Source organism: Sebastes fasciatus, chromosome 1 (assembly GCF_043250625.1).
Source record: "Sebastes fasciatus isolate fSebFas1 chromosome 1, fSebFas1.pri, whole genome shotgun sequence".
In the NCBI taxonomy this organism is placed as follows: Eukaryota; Metazoa; Chordata; class Actinopteri; order Perciformes; family Sebastidae; genus Sebastes; species Sebastes fasciatus.
The window spans coordinates 18,016,879-18,038,955 of NC_133795.1; the positions used below are offsets into that span (position 1 = coordinate 18,016,879).

The 22,077-nt window shown below is 41.0% G+C and overlaps 2 protein-coding genes across 2 annotated transcripts in view; both read left to right on the forward strand.

Annotated features, from left to right (window-relative positions):
* Window positions 1-12,324, forward strand: part of LOC141767320 (potassium voltage-gated channel subfamily B member 1-like) — a 49,191-nt gene extending 36,867 nt beyond the window's left edge. The window contains exon 3 of the mRNA XM_074634507.1: window positions 6,357-12,324. Coding sequence (XP_074490608.1) covers window positions 6,357-8,201 — 1,845 coding nt within the window. The 3' untranslated portion in view covers window positions 8,202-12,324. The remainder of the gene's footprint in view (window positions 1-6,356) is intronic.
* A 4,767-nt stretch (window positions 12,325-17,091) lies between these two features.
* Window positions 17,092-22,060, forward strand: LOC141767378 (retinol dehydrogenase 10-B-like). Its single transcript, XM_074634625.1, has 5 exons — window positions 17,092-17,579; window positions 20,963-21,061; window positions 21,172-21,317; window positions 21,404-21,535; window positions 21,641-22,060. The coding sequence occupies exons 1-5, from the start codon at window positions 17,130-17,132 to the stop codon at window positions 21,756-21,758; spliced, it is 945 nt and encodes a 314-aa protein (XP_074490726.1). The 5' UTR covers window positions 17,092-17,129; the 3' UTR covers window positions 21,759-22,060.
* Window positions 22,061-22,077: the final 17 nt, after the last annotated feature.

Genomic DNA, 22,077 nt, shown 5'->3' on the forward strand with positions numbered 1-22,077 from the left:
TGTGTGAACCCGTTGACTCTAACAGCAAAAGGACCGATTCTAGTTTGACTGTATTTTAGCAACATTTTTTTTTTTCCCAGCAAAACAGTGGACACTAATAATATCAGCTGATCACTCACTGGAGTTATTTTGAGTTATTTATTTTGAGTTATTTATTTTGAGTTATTTATTTTGAGTTATTTATTTTGAGTTATTTATTTTGAGTTATTTTGAGAGTGAGGATGTGATCCTAACAGTGCTGGAGTTGATGTAGTAAATAATAGAAAAGTAAGCCAATGAGTGAGACTGACACAGCCCACAGGGGAGGCTCAGAGGGTAGAGCAGGTTGTCCACCAATCGGAAGGTCGGTGGTTCGATCCCCGGCTGTTCCGGGTCACATGTCGATGTGTCCTTGAGCAGGACACTTATCCCCAAATTGCTCCTGAAGGCTTAGCCATCGGTGTGTGAATGAGTATTTAGATTAGATCCTGATGGGCAAAGTTGGCACCTTAGCAGCCTCTGCCATCAGTGTATGAATGCTGACATGTAGTGTAAAGCGCTTTGAGTGGTTGAAAGACTAGAAAAGCACTATATAAATGCCATTACAAGTCCATTTACCATTTGACTAATGGTGGACTAATGCTAGTGCTGTAGGCACATGTCTGTTGTGAGCTTGACGGGGGTCATGGGTGAGGTCAAAGACAGAAACCGTGTATTTAGCCACATTATGACAAAAATGGGATTTGGCAATGTCTGGCAGTCTGTTAGTCCGGTGATTCTTAATATGGGGTCGGGATCCGGAGCGTCTGCGAAAAAATTTGATATAAATTACTAAATTATGCTGTATCATTAAAAAGTGCGTATCTACAGATGGGGACAATTTGCGCTAATAAAACAAGCATATTGTGTCCATAACTCCCACCCACGTTAGCTTTGGGCCAATAGAAACTCTTATATGATTGTGATTGTGACAATAAGCTAATTATTTTTAAGTTGAAGCACTTACTGACAGTCAGCTTTAGACTGGTAAGTTTAAATGTCTGGATTTATTATTATTATTTAATATCTGGTCTTACTAGTGTTAATTTTCTGAAAGCTTTTAAGATCAATTACTTGAAATGTGGCTATGAATTCTGTCAAGTTGAGTCCAAATACAATTTGAATAAAATCACCCTCTGTTTAAAAGGTATATAAGTGGTATCAACATTCAGTAACATTGTAAATGTACCTGTTGTGGAACTAATAAAAGATTATCTCACCTTATCTTAACACGATTCAAATTGAAATGTGTTTCTGCATATCACCAAGAAACAGGTCTGAAGCATTTAGGTTGAAAAGTTTTAGGATACAAATAGATCCAATGGCATCTAAGAGTACTAATGATAGTAAGCATTTGTTTAATCACTATTACAATAAAGTCCCTGGCATCAAAACGTTTGAGAACCCCTGCGTTAGTCTACCACTTTGGTCCAGATTGAAATATCTCAACAACTATTGGATGGACTGCCGTGAAACTGCGGTACATTCAGGGTCCCCAGAGGATGCATCATTAGGTGATCCCCTGACTTTTCTTCTTCGCCACCATCAGATTACCATTTGTCTATACAACTATTGGATGAATTGCCATGAAAATTTGATGCAGAAAACCTGTTAAAAATCATGGAACGAGCGCAACCTGGCTACAATTGTTGAAGTCCTAATCCTGTTGGGACGCTCTTTGAGGAACCTCCTGTTGTGCTCATAGAAACTCTCCTTCCCTTGTCTGTCCCTCCTTTGATCGAGCATGAGGCAGAACTAACCTTGTGTGGAGAAAGCAGTGTGAAAACTAGGCTACACCTCTCCGGCCCAGCGAGCGCCAACCCGTGCATACCTTTTCCAGGACAGGAAAGCTTGCACTCCAGGAGGATATTAAATATTCAATCCCCATGCCTCCTGGGCTGTGGGCAAGGGAGACTTGAGGCTAATTACTGAGCTGGGAGTGAATATGTGTGTGTGATTGTGTGTGTGTATATTATGCATGTTGGTTTGTTTGTTTGTTATAGATGAGTGTGTGTGTCGAAGTAGCAGCAGTCTTGGTCAGATTCATCTTCCATTTATGCAAAGAGGAAGTGGGATGGGCTGGCCTCTCGACCTCAGGGCTCCTCATTAAGAGCTAATGAGGTAACACAACTATTACTATAACCCTCTTTAACAGCACATCTGTGTCTTAATATCCCCGCTGCATAGTGAAATATACTAACCCAAATGTATTTTAGCTTAATTGCCTTTATACGCACTGCAAGAATAGACTTTTCTCTTTCTGCTCTGCTCTGTCTGACATACATATTCAATTTCCTCATTTGTGAAACAGTGTCACCTCCGCCCGCATACACGAATCACACATAGACACGCACATCACATTGACTAACCAAGGAAACTCACAAGTTTCAAAGCTCAGACTGGGTTTGCCACATTCCCTCTGTGTCACAGATTTGTCACCGCGTCCTCGGCCGACGCTTCTTTCTCTCACTGTATCTGTCCTGTATCTCTGTGGTGAGATCACATCCTTAATTTCCCTTCTGGCTGACCCCAGTTTGGAGTACTCCCGGGGAGGGAGGGGAGAAGGTGAGTAAGAGAGAGGGAGGTGGAGCTTGTCACGCATCGGTTGTTCCTCACACACGCAACAACTGTCTTTTGTATTCAGCGTGATTCATTAGCGACACTCAGGTCTGGTCAGTGCGTCCAGATTAGATTAGTGTTGATCTGATGAGTGCGGTTTCCACTGGACGGTCCATTTAAGACCTGAGGCTCAGTAGCCGATGCCTCTTTGTCTTTAGAAATGTTGCTACTAAATCAATGGTGCAATTTCCTTTTCCAACCTGTCCAGACTGATAATCTGACCTCCGCGTCCTCAACTTTACTGATGGAAATGTTAGTAACAAGTCATTTACCTCTAATGGGTTGTATTCAAGAGTTTTCATCCATCACTTTGGTCTAAAGGGATACAGACCGGGGAGGCAGGCTATTTCAGGGAATGCGCTGATAGAGTTTACATTTTTTTGTCTGCCCTTTAAAAGGAACAGTGTGTAACATTTTGGGACTCTATTAACAGAAATTGAATATAATATTCATAACAATGTTTTCATTAGTGTATAATGACCGGAAACTAAGAGTCGTTGTGTTTTTGTTAGCTTAGAATGAGCCCTTCATATCTCTTCACGGAGTCCGCCATGTTGCTCCACCATGTTTCTACAGTAGCCCAGAATGGACAAACCAAACACTGGCTCTAGAGAGAGCCTTTCATGTTTTTGCGTTACCTGAAGGCCACCGTAGTTCTCCGACACGCTTATGAAACTGCGGTAATGTGGATGGCGTCTGAGCGAGGTAAATGCCGTTACCACGGTTTTGCACTCGGCGGCTCACGTTACCGCGGTCTCGGAAAGGGAGGAGTGAGCGAAGGGGTACTCAGTTGGTTGCAATCTGCAACCACACCACTAGATGCCGTAAAATCCTACACACTGTACGTTTAATTCGCTCTCACAGCTGAACTATTTGGCAGCTGAAGTTGAAAGGCCTTCACTCAAGTCTTTCTCCTACCTCTCTCTCACCTCCACCCACGCAGGGCGTCTCTGCTTTTAGTCCCGCTCTCCTCAAAGGCCAAGGTAGATGTACAAGCAGTCACCTGTCACGATTAATTAAAGCTTATGGCCACTGATTGGTGCCAGGGAATAATCCTGCTCACCGCTGGCCTGGGACACAGCATCCAGAGTGACCTTGTGTTGGATTGTAAACTGACTCTGGGACAGGAATAATAAGTGTGCCACACCTACACACCCACAACTGTGCAGCCTTCCTAATCCCCGGCACTGTGACTAGACCCTACTGTACTCAGCAGATTATATCATTAGTAGGTGGCTCAGTGCCTCAGAGGTTTCCAGTAGTGTGTCATGCAGGCTCACTGACCATGCATGGTGTGCTTTGTAAAGCAAGTAATACATTGTGCTCTTCTTGTAGCCTTGGGCATTGAAGGATTGAAGCAGACTGTATAGAAATGGAGAGACGGTGAAGTGTGGCAGGGGTTTTAAAAAATGTATCAACACAATCTCAAAATCTCCCGTCTCCCTCCTTCACTGTCTCTCTCTGTAATGCAAATGTCAAGACTTGACATAGAGAAAGAATAAAAAAAAATATCTGCCCCAGAGATCACATTAGCTCTGACCCCATTTCTTTTGAAATGCTGACATGACATTTCGTGAATACTTGGGAGAAAGTAGCCAGGAAGTTAAATGGGCCGTGAACGAATATCATCAGAAAATGCCATCGCTAGTTGGGATATTTTAGTCGGTTCTGAAATGCAATTTAGTGTCACAAATGGAACCGCACCGGTTTGACATGGTCAAATGGAGTTTCTCACGGGACTGACCTTCTTCCCCCAACATCGTTAAAGCACTATTTCATTTTGATGGAGCGTTTTAACTTTCAGCATGTAGTTCAGGGGCAACTGCTAACTTTAGCTCCAATGGTCTCGGTCACATTCAGGCCTTTAATATACCTTTCAACATTGCAAATTGCAAAGAGGCAAAATGAGTGATGCATGCTGTAGAAATACCACCAGGATCTACTTTTCCTTGTTTGTTGTGATAGTTGTCAAAAAGAAAGCTTAAAGTGCTGTGCCAACTACATGTTCAAGGTAATGAGAAGGACCCTCACACAAACAAAACATGTGGCTCAGTGTTTTTGCATATTCAGTGCAGTCTTTTAATTTTTAAGCATTTTAATCGCTTCATTCCAGGCGACCATTATCAGTGCAGCAATGTACTGATTACCAAGCGTTTGCTGCTTGTTTCACAAAGATTAAAAGACTGGATTGAACAGGCAATTAGTCTGACGCCATCCACATTTTGTTAATATGCATATGCTAATAAGTTCTTTTCACCTGACCAAAACAACATCAAACTTTATAAAGTGAGTTGTTTTTCAAAGTGACCCTCAAGAGAACTTTATAAACTACAAATTACCAAAAAAGACTACGTGTCTGCAGCCATACTGGCAGCTCTGTGAGGCTGCACATAGGCAGGCTGTTCTCATACACCGTTTGTAGCTATACATACGAAGAAGAATGTCACTGTAATTTGTATATATCTTACAAAATCAATTTGTATGTACTCGACGTAATTGTGAGCTAGGAAGTATAAAGAGCAACAAACGCTGCATAAGGAGGAGGTCGGGGTGGATAGGTTGGTCAAGAAACACTGGACTTTCGCCCCGGAGACTGGTGTTCACACCCCACGTGAAACCAGAAATCAACGATGATTTATTTGTCACGTAACTTGCATACTTAAGTAACGTCACTTCTGTAGTTACTTTAACCCAAACCCCGATCTTTTCCTAAACCTAACTAAATGGTTTTGTTCCCGCAACCTAACCAAGTTGTTTTCTGTGAAGATGGAAGTTTATTCTGAAAAGACTGGAGCGGAAATTGACATGCTGGACATTCGTAGGAAAACTCAAGAAAAATAATGAATAACTTTTTGCAAGATACCTTACGAAACATGCTAACATGCTTACAGTGATAATGCTAACATGCTGATGTTTAGCAGGTAATCATTACCATGTTCCTAGCCTGCTATCATGCTAACATTTGCTAATTAGCATTAAACACAAAGTGCAGCTGAGGCTGATGGGGATGTCATTAGTTTTACAGGTTTTTGGTCATTTTTGGTTTGTGCAATAAAAGTATTACAAAACTTTGACCTGATGATGGCGCTAGATGAAAAATCAGGGAATCGCCAAAGTCTGTCGAGGATTTATCCTCTGAGGACCTTGAATATATGCACAACGTTTCATGATAATCTATCCAATATTTGTTGAGATATTTCAGTCGAGATCAGGGCTGCCCAAAGTGGGTGTTGTTGTTGTTGTGATGTTTCTAGCAAAAAAAAGAAAAGAAAAATAAATTAAAACAAATTCAAATATAAATCCTAGTTTAAGTTGTTTTTTGTGAGGTAAAAATACTCTTCAAATATGTAGGATTCCTAATTATCAATTATTTTTCATAATCTGAGCACGGTGGGCAGAGAGACACTTTGTGCAGGAAGTCAGTTTGGCATTAGGCATTTCAATGACGGGAACTTGGGATCTTCTTAATAATACAATACAATACAATACAATACAATACAATACAATACAATACAATACGTGTTTGCTTTTGGCCCTTGGCCCACCATTAAGTTTCAGTTTTGGCCCCCCAAGGGAAAAGGTTTGGGCGCCCCTGGTATAGATCGACCGACATTGCTATCCCTAAAATGGGTATACAGCACTGGGGTATATTCCTCAGACATTATTGTGTATTCTTCAGTATTTTTCACTGTTGTTTTCTTCTGTGTTTTGTTTTCCAGATCCTGGCAGTCATCTCCATCCTCTTCATTGTGTTGTCCACCATTGCCTTGTCTCTGAACACCCTTCCAGAGCTGCAGGACGTGGATGAGTTTGGTCAATCCACAGACAACCCGCAACTGGCCCACGTGGAAGCTGTGTGTATCGCCTGGTTCACCATGGAGTACCTGCTTCGCTTCCTCTCTTCCCCCAACAAGTGGAAGTTCTTTAAGGGTCCTCTGAATATCATCGACCTGCTGGCCATCTTGCCCTACTACGTCACCATCTTCCTGACAGAATCCAACAAGAGCGTGCTGCAATTTCAGAACGTCCGCCGCGTGGTTCAGATTTTCCGGATCATGCGGATCTTGCGTATTTTGAAGCTGGCTCGTCACTCCACAGGTCTCCAGTCTCTGGGTTTCACTCTCAGGAGGAGCTACAATGAGCTAGGCCTGCTGATCCTTTTCTTGGCCATGGGCATCATGATCTTCTCCAGTCTGGTGTTCTTCGCCGAAAAGGATGAAGAGGACACCAAGTTCAAAAGCATCCCAGCTTCTTTCTGGTGGGCTACCATTACCATGACAACAGTAGGCTATGGCGATATCTACCCAAAAACTCTACTGGGAAAGATAGTTGGGGGTTTGTGCTGCATCGCCGGAGTACTGGTGATAGCCCTGCCTATCCCCATCATCGTGAATAACTTCTCTGAGTTCTACAAAGAGCAGAAGAGGCAGGAGAAAGCCGTCAAAAGAAGGGAGGCTCTGGAGAAGGCTAGGAGAAACGGTAGCATTGTTTCTATGAACATGAAAGATGCATTTGGCCGCAGTGTAGAGCTCATGGATATAATGGTGGAAAATACCGATGAAAAGACGGAGAAGATGCACGATAATCATGTGTCTCCTTGTCTGCCGAAAGGGACACCCAAACTCAAGTCACATTTGAGCCCCAGCAGCCCCAGTAGGACACTCGAATCAAGCTACCAAGAACAGGCCAAGCCCTCGAGCAGTCCTCAGCATCTTAGCGCACAGAAACTGGAGGTGATGTACAACAAGATGGCCAACGCTCAGTCACAACCCGACCTTGACAGCAAGGAAAAGGGGCCGCCGTCCAAAGCGGTTAGGCAGAAAGCTGAATTAGAGATGGGAAGTATTCCCGCTGAAGCCATCACAAGCAAAGCAGAAACGATTACAGACATGAGGAGCATGTCCAGCATTGACAGCTTCATCAGCTGTGCCACCGACTTCCCTGAGAGCTCTCGCTTTTCCCTCAGCCCGCCAGGTAGGGTCAGCACCAACCCCAGCCTGGAACCCACCTTGGAGAATGAGCACGAAGGGTCCCAGGGCACCAATACACCCCTGACAGGAAGAGGCGCCAAACCCAGCCCGCATTCTGACAGTCCCAAGGCTGTGTGCATCAACAACCCGATCAGAAGCCACTCACTCAAGGTCAACTTCAGAGCTAGGGAGGATTCAGGGACGGGGGCCCTCTCGGACAGCTCGTCGGTCCAGAGCCCCGAAGTGTCCGTCTACACAACTGCCAGAAGCACGACACCCAGCAAGAGCCCGGAGAATTTACTGCCCAGCAGCCTCTTCACATTCCACGACGCATCCATCAATAAATTCATTGATGCCGACACAGATGAGGAGGAGCACCTGCATGACGGTTCAGGCACCAACCCATCCCAAAGACTCATGGAAAGAGTCAGCCCAATGTTTGGCCATCACTCCAGCTTCCAGCAAGGGCCCAACCACATGGAGGGCCTGCAGGGGAAGCTGGGGAACAGCGTGCTGCCACTAGAAGGGCAGGAGAACCACGTGGCTCAGGAGCTGCAGCCACTTCAGGGAGAGCCGAGTCACTCTAACGCTTAAAAGTTACAATAAGGGAGAGGCCACGGAGGAAACAGACAGGAGAGGAGGAAGCAGAACTATAAGAAGCACAGTGAACTCAGCAAAACTGAACATCCCCCAAAAATATGAAAGGCACTGAAAACATTTGCCTGAACATTTGAAGAATTGCAATGCGAAATGCTTCTGCCATGAAAATAGTTGTGGACAATGGGAAAGTGTGTTTTTGCTCTCGAACTTTTTCCTACAGAGGACTCCTGAATTAATTAATTTCGCAGAGGACTCTGATCTAAGAGGTTTTAAAAAAATGGCAAGGAATGCCCGTCTGGTAGTTTTTACTATTTATACATTTGCCCAGATCATCGTATAATAATTACAGCCTAGTTGTAAGAGTATAAGATATTGTTTTTATAAGCAAAAACCTATTTTTCTGACATCCCTGGATAAAGCCACTATAGCACAAGCTGTCCAATCAGTAGCAAACCACAAAGAGGATTGACACATGGCACTACAAAATGGGAAACTCCTTCAGCTTTAGTTCAAACTATGTTGCTGTGTGAAGAGGGAACTTGCATTTTTCTTTGTTATCGGTGTATAATTATGGCATTACAAAGGCAACAGTGTGTTTGGGAAATGTATAGTTTGCTTCCTTTAACTTCCTTCCTCAAAACTGGCCTTAGTTTATGTTGTCACTCGTGTTTTATGTTTGTGTGAGTGAGGAAGAGAGACATAGACAGCACATACATACTGTATATATATATATATATATATAGCATATTTATTATTATGTAGCGTTCTTGATCTCTCAAGTGTGAACTTGAGGAGAATCAAGTATTTTAGACTTTAGTGTCTATATTTTTTACTGCACAGAATAGACAACACACAGAGAGACACTGTGAGGCTGCATCCATCGATTACTTTCTTGTTCCCATTGTGCCCGACTGTTGGCAAGAGAGAGCACCTTAACATGATAATTATTTTTATTGTGAACACAGAAAAAAAACCTCTTTATTGTTGTTTGTATTGGTGTTTGTATTGGTGTAATCAGAGTTTGAATCTGGAGAAAATCGAAAAGTCTTATGTGTTATTTCAAAGTGTTCTCAAAAGGTGTTTCAAAGGAGTCATCAACTACTGTAGCTAATAATCTGAACTTCACTATAGCTGGAAAAACAGCACTGAAAATCACTGAGATTTTCTATGTTGAACCTCCAGTTTTGTAGGAATGTGAGTATTGTACATGTACAACTACAAAAGTCGAATATTACAAGGAAAGCACATTTATTGTACAAGTTAAGAATGAAAATAATTTATATTTTTAAAGATATTTTCTAAACGAACGGACTCGTAGACAAATATATTGTGCTAATCCCGTAGTTTTGCATTTCGATAAGTGTACTGCATTATTTTGATGGAGTTGCATTTGTTAGACAATATACTGTAGTAGAGGAATTTGTATTGTTTGCGAGTTTGTCTCCTCGTAAATGTCTGTCCCTCTATCCTTTGTGCAATGTGAAGAACCAAAGAATTGTTCTTTCTTTACAGATGATGGTAAGTTTTACTGTTTTATCTAAAAAAAATGTAAGAAAGTTAAGCATTCCTTTTCTAAATCTGACATATTTCAGGGAGCCATACTTGCTCGTTCGGTACAAACATGTAAGCAGATGAGAGGACCGGCCTCTGAAGAGGAAAGCTGTTGACAGGGAATGAAAAGAGAGGATAGACGGCACTTTATTTTTAATCCATTTCGAAAAGCTAATTTGATTATTTACACACTGGATCTTGGCAAGTGGTTCGCTTCCAGAGATCCAAAACATCACGCTCATACGAGTTCACATGACATCTCTTACAAACATAAAGCCACCTCGCAGCTATACGTACAGCTCAGGCACACAAACTGCATGGAGGAGGTATCTCGTGTGTCTGCAGGCCGCTTTAGCTCAACCAAATATCCTGCATCCTGCTTTTTCTGTATGCATCTGACCTGGGTGTTGATCATCTGGTGCTCTCATGCTCTTTGCTACATTACTCATGCAAGCATGGTTTTACAGCGTTATTAACTTTACAACATAACATCCAGGCATGCTACAAAGCATCTATTTTTAATCTTTTACGCTTACAGAAATAGAAGTATTTACGCTGTATGGTTGTTTGCAATCATTAGACATAATATGAGTTAGGTATTTCCGTGCCTTTGCTTTTAACAGACGCCTGCCCCGCACTCTGAATCTATCACTGTCTAATGGAGCCCAAATGACAATTAAACAAACTGTACAGCAAATAAACACATAGAGAACTGGGTCATTATGCTGTCAGGCTGCTATATTAGATACCCACACTCCTCCCTCTAATGTCTCTCCTGTACACTTACCCAACATTTACATGAAAAAGGCCCAATCCACCAAAACAAACTCACCCAGCAGAGTGAACGGCCCACTGTTTCCATGGTGATGGTTGAGATGACTGGATGGCTGGTATTTGATGCAAGCCTTAAAGTCCTTAAAGACTCTAATAACATATTGCAAATATACACAATGTTTACATTCGGTTCATGAATTCACTCAATCCGTCATTCATCTCTTTTCTTCCTCGTCACCTGTGGCTTCAAAAATGATATAAACAGCTAACTCGATTGTGGACCTTTAACACCTCTCAGCAAATTATAAAAGAACAGGCAACCTATGCTTGAAACTAAGGTGCTGTTGCTATGACGTGTATGTTCACTTCACCCCTGTGAAGGGAGTAAGTGTGAAATGTGAATGGAATAGGAACAAGCGGTGTGTGACAGAGAGAGCTGTGCGGCCTGATTACAACTGACGTCCCCAACGATTGGCTGTAGCACTCGGCTCCTTCACTTCATGTCCAGCTTCAGCCCAAATCTTCAACACAGACAAGATGATCATTCTCATGCTCATGCTCTTTCAAAGCATTCCCTCAGACAAGACAATCGGCATCACGCTCCGTCATTGAGAAAGTTACACACACACACACACGTGTACTCAGGTGTGTTTTTTCCATTACAAGCACTGTGTGCTGGAGTCTTTTGTGCAGAATGACAATGCAGAAATGGCAGCTGGGTTGAGGCATCCTTTTGAGGATGTGTTCATTTCTGGGCTTCTATAAATACCTTCCTGGGCATGCAGAGGGAGGGTCTGGGCCAGAAGGAAAAGGCTCAGTTACAGCTGTGTCTTTGGTTGTGATGGTGTCATGGAGGAACAAACTTTGTAACAGAAGACTCTGATGAAAGGGGGGGGGGCTACGGAGGCTTACGAGAAACTGTACAAACAGTCACTGGTGTGTGGGATTTGTTACAGTCCAGCCCTCAACGCTGCATGGTAATGGTATAAAACTGTCAAACTGACAAAAGGCCGTATGACTTTCTCTACTGAAGGCATTAGAAACACAAGATAAAAAGGGAGGGTGTCCTACACAGTGCAGATTCATTACCATTCATCACACAACAGTCAGACATGCAGTAAATACTGACAAACCTTTGGAGTTGAGCCTCTCGTCCTAGTGGACTTACTTCCAAACAAGCCATAGTCTATTAAAATGGGTACAACTCTTTCCTCTGTTGGATGAATGTTAACAATGTCGTTATTGCTTTTTATATCTTTTTTTTTTCTTGTTTTTCTGAATTGCACTTTATTGATTTTTCTGTATTAAATCCTCTGCTTTCTAGTAACCATGCAAATAAACAATGTCAACATACGATGGTTCAAATACAATTTTCAAAAGCACAAGTCAATAATAATAATAATAATGTCAATAAGTATCATTTTCTTTAAGCACAACACGCCACACTAGAGGTTTAAGCCAAATACAGACACGTAATTTAATGGTCAGAATCTTCCCCCTTCTTCAGGGAATTAATCACCTCTGTTCGACTCACACAGGTCGGTACGCTGCCCTCGCTGTGTGTGGGGAGATGGTTGTTTTGTAAAGTTTCATACTTTGTACCAGTTGACTTTGTAGAATATTATCTTTGTGGGTTCCTGTTGTTCAACGCATGTAGCGCTATTAAACTTTGACACACAGAACTTGTAAATATCATCTAAGCAGCTGTAGGACAATGTCTATATGATCAGCAATTTTGAAGCAATTTTCTCCTTTTACTGACTGAAGCTTAATAAAAGAAAATATTCCAGTGCTGGTGCCTCACTTTATTAACAGTAATGTGTTGTTATAAAACAATAAACACTGAATACACACAAGAGGAATGTCATGCGAGAGAGCGAGCAGTGAGATTGTGCAACGACTGAGCTTATGGTTTGTGGATGGAAACTATCTTATACAACAGCACCCTCCAGTGTATTGTTCAGTATTCAATAAAAACTAATATATATATATATTAAAGTACTCACTACAAACAATGAAACATGAATAATTCATTTTAAGGGCTCCGGCAAAAAAATTTTTTGCATTATCAATTACACTATTGATTATTTTACCAAGAAAATGTAAAAAAAATACTGAAAAATGTCCATCACCACCATTTCCCAGAGCCCAGAGGGACATTTTAAAATGTCTGTTTTGACCGAGCAACAGTCAAAAACAAAGAAAAGACAAAGAAAATGTCCAGTTATATAAAACAGAGAGAAGCAGCAAACACATTTAGCAAGCTGGAGCCTGCAAATGTTTTGCATTTTTGCTTAATAAATGACTTAAATGATTTTTTCTGTCGATCGTCTATAACTAATTAATGTTGCAATTCCGTCAAAATGCGCTAAAACGGAGCGTTTCAGACGGAGGGTAAATACAGGTATATTCAGGCAGACAGTATTAGGAAAATAAAGTTGTTTTTTTAACATTACAGCATGTAAACACGTTCTAGTAGAAACCCAAAATACAAGTATGAACCTGAAAATGAGCACGATATGGGACCTTTAAGATAACTCCAAACTGGGTCATGTTGTAAGAGAAGAAGTCTATATTTGTGGAGTTGGAGCCCAGCCAATCATGATAGATTATGAGTTTTGTCACAAACAAATTAACAGGTGTCCGGAGCGTCACCCTTAGGTGTCACCTGTCTGCACATGGAGCTCTGCTGTCCTCTTGCGGCCGCAGACACACCTGCAGCTTCTTCTCTGCTGCAGCTGCTGGTTTATGTCTTTTCCTCTGCTCCATTCTCACAGTTTATAGGGACTTTCTCATGTGACATTTGTTTTTTTACTCTGTAACGGATGCGACTTTAAATGTAACAAGGTACAATAGGCTACTTCTGATAAATAGTAGATCTACTTAAGTAAAAGTAGATAGGAAGTCCTTGGTATAGAAAGGCAGTCTGGAAAACATCCGAGCCACTCTGATTGTGAATTAAAAATCCTTTATTAAGACAATTTTTGGTGTTATGCATGTCTTAATAAAGGATTTTTAATTCACAATCAGAGTGGCTCGGATGTTTTCCAGACTGCCATCCTATACCAAGGACTTCCTATCACAGTAAGCTGGACAGTCACTGATTTTTATTGTTATCAGTGAAATTATCTTCCAAAGCAGGTTACAGATTCACATTTTTTCTTGTGCAACCATACGTCACGCTACGTCATGACCAAAGTTTTGAAGAGGATTACATCACAGTCATTACCAGTCACAACTTTAGGCTTTTCACAAGACACCCACAGTCTTAACTTCTACAAGGAACAATCTCTATCTGCAGCATAAACTTAAACAAAACCACTAAAGTCTGGGTCACAAGTACAGTAAAATGTTATAATACAATAAGATTAGATGTATAATATTACCTACAGGAGAAAAAAAGAGTACTTGCATAATGTGAGTTTATGAAGCATGCTATTAGAGATTTGTGCACACGTGCTAAGAAGTTTATCACCTTAACATTTTACTCCAAGTTGGATAATCCGCCTCACATCATGGATCAGGAATAACTTTCTATAACACATGAAAGGAATGTCGACGTAAGAGGTGACCGGATAAATTCCTAAAAATATACTTGTGTGAAAGTAGTTTACTGTTAATTGTGGCTGGGGTAAAGATCTTATATAAAAGTCAAACACTGCTCAGAGTAAAAGTTGATTTACTTTTTTACATAAGACAACATTATTTGTGATCTTTTCCAGGCTACTCTAACTAGAAACTAGGACTGTCATCGATTAAAATATTTAATCGCGATGAAATCGCATGATTGTCCATAGTTAGTCGCAAATTAATCACACATTTTTTATCTGTTCAAAATGTACCTTAAAGAGAGATTTGTCAAGTAACTAATACTCTTATCAACATGGGAGTGGTCAGATATGCTTGCTTTATGCAAATGGATGTACATATTTATTATTAGAAATCGATTAACAACACAAAACAATGACAAATATTGTCCAGAAACCCTCACAGGTACTGCATTTAGCATAAGAAATATGCTCAAATCATAACATGGCAAACTGCAGTCCAACATGCAACAACAGCTGTCAGTGTGTCAGTGTGCTGACTTGAACATGAACCCATTTTCATTCACATATCATGAGGTCAGAGGTCAAGGGACCCATTTGAAAAATGTAGTCTCCGTCGCGACGCTAGTATGACATGGTTGCTACCAATGGATTCCCTAGGTTTTCTAGTTTCGTATGATACCAGCATCTTCAATCACGTTAACGTTGACAGCCCTACTAAAAACATGTTTCTAAGTGCAAAAACTGAAAGTTAATCCTCTTCTCAGATGACTTACCAAGAGCTGTAAATGCATTACCCAAATCAAAATATAAGTTTAAGACATCATTTCTTAAAAAAAAATACACATAAAACATTTAAGAAAGGAGAATGTAAGTGAGTATAAAGACTGAGACTGTGAGTATAAAGGATAAAAAATTAAAAAAAACGTATTGAAATTTCTCACGACAAACAAATGTGCTCTTTGGATCCAGGTTGGTTACAGGTAGAAACGATGTAAAGTCTTTATTTAAATACAAAGCTATGACAGTGACAGCTATGTTTAGTTACATCCACCTCTAAGTGACACTAAGCACAGGACATACCTTTGAACAGAGTCTTTTGTTCATTTGTTTCTCCTCACTCTGTTTTGACCTTTAAATACCAGACACCACTCTGATAATAATTAGAGGCTGGTTTTGTCTGACTTGGTGTCCACAGTGTACGTCTCAGCAGAGTCATGGAAAAAACAAGAGGTACTGCATACTTTTAACTTCACTGCCCAAGGTCATATAGTTCTTCATTTTACCAAATCATTTTTAAATATATTTTTTCCTATATCTTAAAACTACTAGCATGCTCATGTGTGCAAGTAAAAGTTACTGATCACTGCAATAATTCCTCATATCTGTACTGGTTGTGATGGAGGACTATATCCACACATCCTGTTATAAAAATATATTGTAAGTAAGGTTCAGGTTAGACAACTCAAGTGTTATATTTTACAAACTTTACAAACATCCAAGGGAACATTTTTCCATTGTGTTTGGGAATGTAAAAAGTTCTGGGAAGAAGTAAAATATACGATGGAAGATATTTTATCAATACAATTAACTATGGAGCCCACGCTTTTCTTATTATGTGCTATCCAAAAGAACATAAAACAAGGACGAGAGAGCAAATCTTTTTAGATCTATGTCTGTTACAAGAAAAGCAGATTATAGCACTTTCATGGAAAAGTGTAAATAGACCACGTATTGGTAAATGACTAAAAGTACCGTCTGCATGTATATCTTCGTAAAAAAAAATCACCTATTCTAATTGGGGGAAACAATAACTACTTTCTTAATTATCTGGAACATACAGACTCTGAAAGTATACTGGCACAGCAAAGTGAATTTGGGGATGATTGATATTCTCCTATGGAAGCCTTGCATGCCTTGATTTATGCTGACTGTATCTTCTTCTTCTTCTTCTTCTTAATCCTCTTGGCCCCTTTGGGAGCATAGGGCGCCCACCATGGATCTCCACCTCACTCTCTTCTGTGCAGTGGTCTTTGCTTCCTGCCAGGAGGTCCTGATCTTATTTAGCTCGTCGAGCGTGGACCGTCTCCAGTTGGTTTTTGGTCTCCCTGGCTTCCTCTTTCCTTGTGGGTTGTAGTCCAGAGCTTGTTATGTTTGTTTCTTGTTTTCTGAGTGTATGCCCGATCCATCTCCACTTTCTCCTTTTGATTTCTTTGTTGATTTGCTCCTGGTTTGTCTGTTTCCACAGGTCTGTATTTGTAATTTTTCTGGGCCACCATATCCTCAGTATGTATCGGAGGCCGTTGTTAATGAACACTTGCAGTTTGTTGGTGATCGTGTTTGTGGTTTTCCAGGTTTCACAGCCATAGAGAAGGACAGATTTTACATTTGAGTTGAAAATTCTGATTTTGGGGTTTTTGGAGAGCTGGGAAGAGAGCCATACATGCCGACTGTATGGTGGGATGAAATTTGACGTTGGTGATTAATAGCTGTAGGAGAAACGTTTGTTATTATTGTATTTAAATATATTATTATTTATTTGTTTATGTATTTTATTTTTAGAATTTTTGTTGTAATTTTTTTATTTATTTATTTATTCTTTGTCTTGTGTATGCTTGTTTACTGATATAGTTTTGAATCATTTATGCTCTAAAAAAATCGAATAAAAAAAGTGTTAAAAAAAATAAGTTATAATGTGGCCTGCTCAAAAGACCATCCTTAATGTAAACATTATGTAATCTATGATGGTATATGTTTGTCTACAGTTTGATGATATAAAACATAGAGTTACAGGCTGCTTTGGCTCTGGACCTGCGTGTTATCTTAATCCCTGCCTCAGTCATACTCAGCCACTGTTATGAACGTGTTATGAATGTGCACGGGTTAGTCAATCAGACTAAGTCAGACCTTCTATTGGTGGCCACCATCCTAATCCGGCACACAAGTTATATAAAATAACCATCCAATCCACGTCACGCAGAGAGAAACCACTCCAGAGCTCAGCTTGTGTGTGTCACTAACAGTAACAGGACTGGACTGCAGCAGCATCATGATCGTGATAGTGGACCTGCTGCTGATGCTCATCGACCTGACCTTCTCCATCCTGAGCGCCATCCTCCAGACGTTCCTCCGGCCGAGGCTGAAGAGTGTAGACGGAGAGCTGTGTCTGATAACCGGAGCCGGAGGAGCGCTGGGTCGTCTGTTCGCTCTGGAGTTCGCCAGAGAGGGCGCTCAGCTGGTGCTGTGGGACTGTGACACGGAAAACAACGAGAAGACCGCCAAGCTGGCGCGGGAGCTGGGAGCGCAGGTGCACGCGTACACGGTGGACCTGTCCAAGCGTCAGACTATCTACGAGACGGCGGACAGGGTGAGGGAGGAGGTCGGGGACGTGTCCATCCTGGTCAACAACGCGGGCGTGGTGGCCGGACGGAGGCTGCTGGACTGTCCGGACGAGCTGCTGGAGAGGACGCTGCTGGTCAACTGCCACGCGCTGTTCTGGGTGAGACTTTTACGCATGCACCTTTTACGCACAGTTGAAAGCGTACAATTTTTAATTTTTTTTAATTTATTTTTTAAAGGGACTGTTTGTAACTTTCAGAAACCACAATATCACTCTATATTTCACCTGCTTGGCAGTAATGTTAGCCGACCGGACGAAGGTCTCTCCATGAATCACTGCTGATCCTAGTGTTGGCTTTTCCTGCTTCAGCCCCTGAGGCTGAAGCAGGAAGAGAAACGTTATCGCAGGGAGACACCGGCACCCGGTCGGAGACGATAACGTTTCTCGCTGCGGAGCCCCGTCACTTCACAAGACACGGGAAACCTCTGTTGGTCTGGAGGAGCTGCAGCAGTTATTTCTGCACAAAGGGCCACTGTACATTCACTAGATATTCTCAGAGCTAAACTAATTCTCCTGCAGTTTGGAGTGAGCGCGCGTTCACGTCTAGAGGTGGAGCGAGACAGCGAGAACAAGCGCGGTGTGTGAGTGAAGGCAAGCAGGCAGAGGAGGAGAGACTCCGGCCACACGCGAGCGCGGATATGTGAGCGCGCATGGGATCCCGACCCGGTAGATTTATACCTGTAAAAAGTTACAAACAGTCCCTTTAATATTACTCTCGTATTTTTGTATGATTATTGTTTTTTTTCCGTATTTTTTTGCTTTGTTGTTGTTTTTTTAACTCTACTCTTTCTTTTTTTCATTATTATTATTGTTATTTCTTTTTTTGGTTTTGTTTTGGTTTTGAATGTTGAGGTTGTTTTCTCTCTAGTGTACTTGATGGATTTGTCTGTAAGCTCATCTACTTAAAAGTTGGTTTATAGACTGTTGTAATTACAAACAGTAGATTGCATATATGAAAACAACCTTGAAAAAAGGAAAAAACAAAGTATAAAAAAGGAAAAAACAAAGTATAAAAAAAGAAAAGAAAAAGTATTCCAGTTTCACTAGACAAAGAGCAAACATCATCTACCAGCTTGACATGGATTACATAATAACATCTATTCACTATAGTGCTCCCAGCTGGCCTGGGCCTGTGATTGCGCACTGATGCGTGAAGGGATTAGAGCAGCCTGAGCCACGAGAATCACTCCTTTATTGAGAATGTGATGTGTACAAGTCAAGGGCGTATATAGGTTTCATTTCAACATTGGTTGGGGACATATTATTAGTTAGTCTGGGGGTCCTCTCCCATGACATTTTCAGCATTAAACACTTCATTTCCTGCATTTTGGTGGAATTTATTTGGACAATTTCTGCATCAAGTTATGGTGGAAATGTCTTTATTTATGTAAGGGAAAAAACAAAATTCAGGCGCCAGGTGACAGTCAAGAGTCTCAGCTTTCCAGTCAATTTATGTAATTCCAATGTTCAACTGTTTAGGGACCCAGTATGCAGAAATATTCAAATAGACTATTTTTTAGAATAAGTGAAAATAACCCATTTATACTACATTCATAAAACTGCCTGGGTTTTGCCCCAAACTGCATGTGATTATCATAAAGTGGGCATGTCTGTAAAGGGGAGACTCGTGGGTACCCATAGAACCCATTTTCATTCACATATCTTGAGGTCAGAGGTCATGGGACCCCTTTGAAAATCACCATGCCAGTTTTTCCTCACCAAAATTTAGCCTAATTTTGGAGCGTTATTTAACCTCCTTCCCAACATGACATGGTTGGTACCAATGGATCCTTTAGGTTTTTTAGTTTCACAAGATACTCATGTCCCCACTCTCGCTTTAAGACAATAACGTCAACCGGGATCGTTGGCAATCCTGCGGGTCTCAGAGTGTTTGATTATTTTTTAAGGGGTGCTGAGATGAAAAAGAGTTAAAAGAGTCTAAAACCACCACCGTGTCCTTGTTACAGTTAAATGTGTTCAGGTTAACAAGAGGTTACAAGTAGGTGTCGGTAACCTTTGACACTCATCCCCAGCATAAAAGGAGCCCACGCGAGCCCACCACTTAAAACAGCATGTGATTCCGCTCTTGATCCTCTTAAAGCCTCAGTCTCATGCTCATACAATAAACGGTTAAGCTCATTAGCACTAAATATGAAAATATGAAAGATATAAGCAACAGACATACAGTGGGCCTCTAATGCAGCACCTGAAGAAGAAGGTCTCTCTGTTGGGAATATTTGGCAGTTGCACAAGAGCCGACCGTGGGCAACAATGAGATGCTGGGCGCCTAATAAACTCCTGTCGTTTCCTCTCTACAGTACAGTATACGGGATTCTACATGGCTCCAGCTTTGCAATTTGAGAATATGAACCACATGAGTACAGCATCAGCTTATTTAATGAAGGTCTTCAAACTAGATTTTGACACAAGGCCCCTCTTCAAAGACATGTCCTCAGAAACAGGTATATACCAGGAATCTCTGAACAATAAGGTCCTTATCATGTCAGTGAAGTAGTGCATATTCCCAAACAATGTTATGATTAATGAAAGTACCACAGACCAGGTGGCAACAGTCAGGTTGGGGACCAGTTATGTGGCCACAAGATCATGAGAAGAATAATAAATTGACATTGTGCATCAACACACTTTGTGTAAACTCATTATTGCCATGACAGGGTCCCCAAGAGGGAGTCGGCCCTCTAGTAGATTAAAAAAGATTATTAATCCCTAGTGGGTAAACACCATAAAGCTTTCTAACCCAACAACTTTATTCATCCTAAGAACGGCAATTCATTTGCAGCTTTACCGAGTCCATACATACTGTTGACACAGTGATACTGTAATAAATGTTTAAGGAAATTAAAGCAAATTTATTGACACTACAGCTGCAACGGTTCATTGATTAGTTGTCAACTATTAAATTAATAACTATTTTGATAATCGATTTATCGGTTTGAGTAATTTTTTTAAAGAAAATAAGTCAAAATTCTCTGATTCCAGCTTCTTAAATGTGAATATTTTCTGGTTTCTTTACTCCTCTATGACAGTAAACTGAATATCTTTGAGTAGTGGACAAAACAAGACATTTGAGGACGTCATCTTGGGCTTTGGGAAACACATTTTACACCATTTTATAGACCAAACAACTAATTGATTAATCGAGAAAATAATCGACAGATAATCAACAATGAAAATAATCATTAGTTGCAGCCCTACTTGACATTAAGGGGAAGATGTGGCCAAATATACTTCTGTGCAGATGAAGTAGCTGGTTTGTTTCAATGCTTTAAATATAATAAAGGTTAATTAAGTAACATTAAAGTTGCGTCTGGTTGTTGTAGTTCCTCTGTATATTATTTGGCATTGTTTGTATTTTGTGTTATTGGCAGGGTGCTGCATGGCGGAGGGGCTTTCCTCACGTTACCTTTGATTGGTTTATCTTTATTTCTGTTATAATAAAACCATTTTTTGTAACCCAACAGATGACAAAGGCCTTCCTGCCTCCGATGAAAGCAAAGAACCACGGTCACATTGTAACCGTCGCCAGTGCTCTCGGACTATTCAGCACTGCATGTGTAGAGGTAAGACACACGATTAACGACTTCCTCAGCCACAAACTGAACAGACAAATCCTATAGAACAATCCTTTAATTAAAAGAGAACATTTAAATGCTGGCATTTACTTTTACAGGATTACTGTGCCAGTAAATTTGGAGCCGTCGGTTTCCACGAGTCGCTGACGCACGAGTTGCTCGCAGATGACATGGACGGCATCAAAACCACTTTAGTCTGCCCTTATATTGTAGACACAGGGATGTTTGCAGGCTGTGAAATCAGGTGAGATGCCACTTATTCGTCATTTTAACATTTCACTGGACAGAAATAGATCCTATATGATCCTCTTTTTGTTTGATATCAACCAGGAAGGAGCTTCGGGGTCTAATTCCACCACTAGAGCCTCTCTACACCGTACAGCAGTCAATGAAAGCCATTTTAGCTGAACAGAACATGATCTGCATTCCTCGCCTTATGTACATCCCCTTCCTAACACGAGCGTGAGTATTACAGAGCGAATGCCATTATTGATGAGAAAATATTTACAGAAATATTTTGTGACCGAGACAAATTAATGTGGGGCTTATTTTGTTTCCCTTCTCTAGATTGCTACCTTGGGAGGCAAACGTGGCAACATATCGCTTCATGGGAGGGGACAAATGCATGCTACCCTTCATCAAGAATGTTGAACAGAAGACTGCCAACGGCCACATCAAATCCTAAGACCTCTCCGTCAGTCTGTCTTATAACTTTGGACACCAAAGTCTCACACTGTATATTCTTAATACATGAATTTGTCATCTGAAGGGAGAGCCCAATGTCTGAGCCATGCATTTTTTACAACGGGCTCAACTTTATTCAGAGCCATTGTTGCATACATGTCGGATCATTTCTGGTTATAAATAACTGGATCTGAAGGGCAGCTAGCGTTTGCTTCGTAAAAAAGCAAAAGCAAATTTCTCCTTCTTATCAATCAATAAAGTTAGTGATTTAGCTCTGCACTGGAGGCCAAAGAGCCAGTAAGATTCACAAACCAAAATAA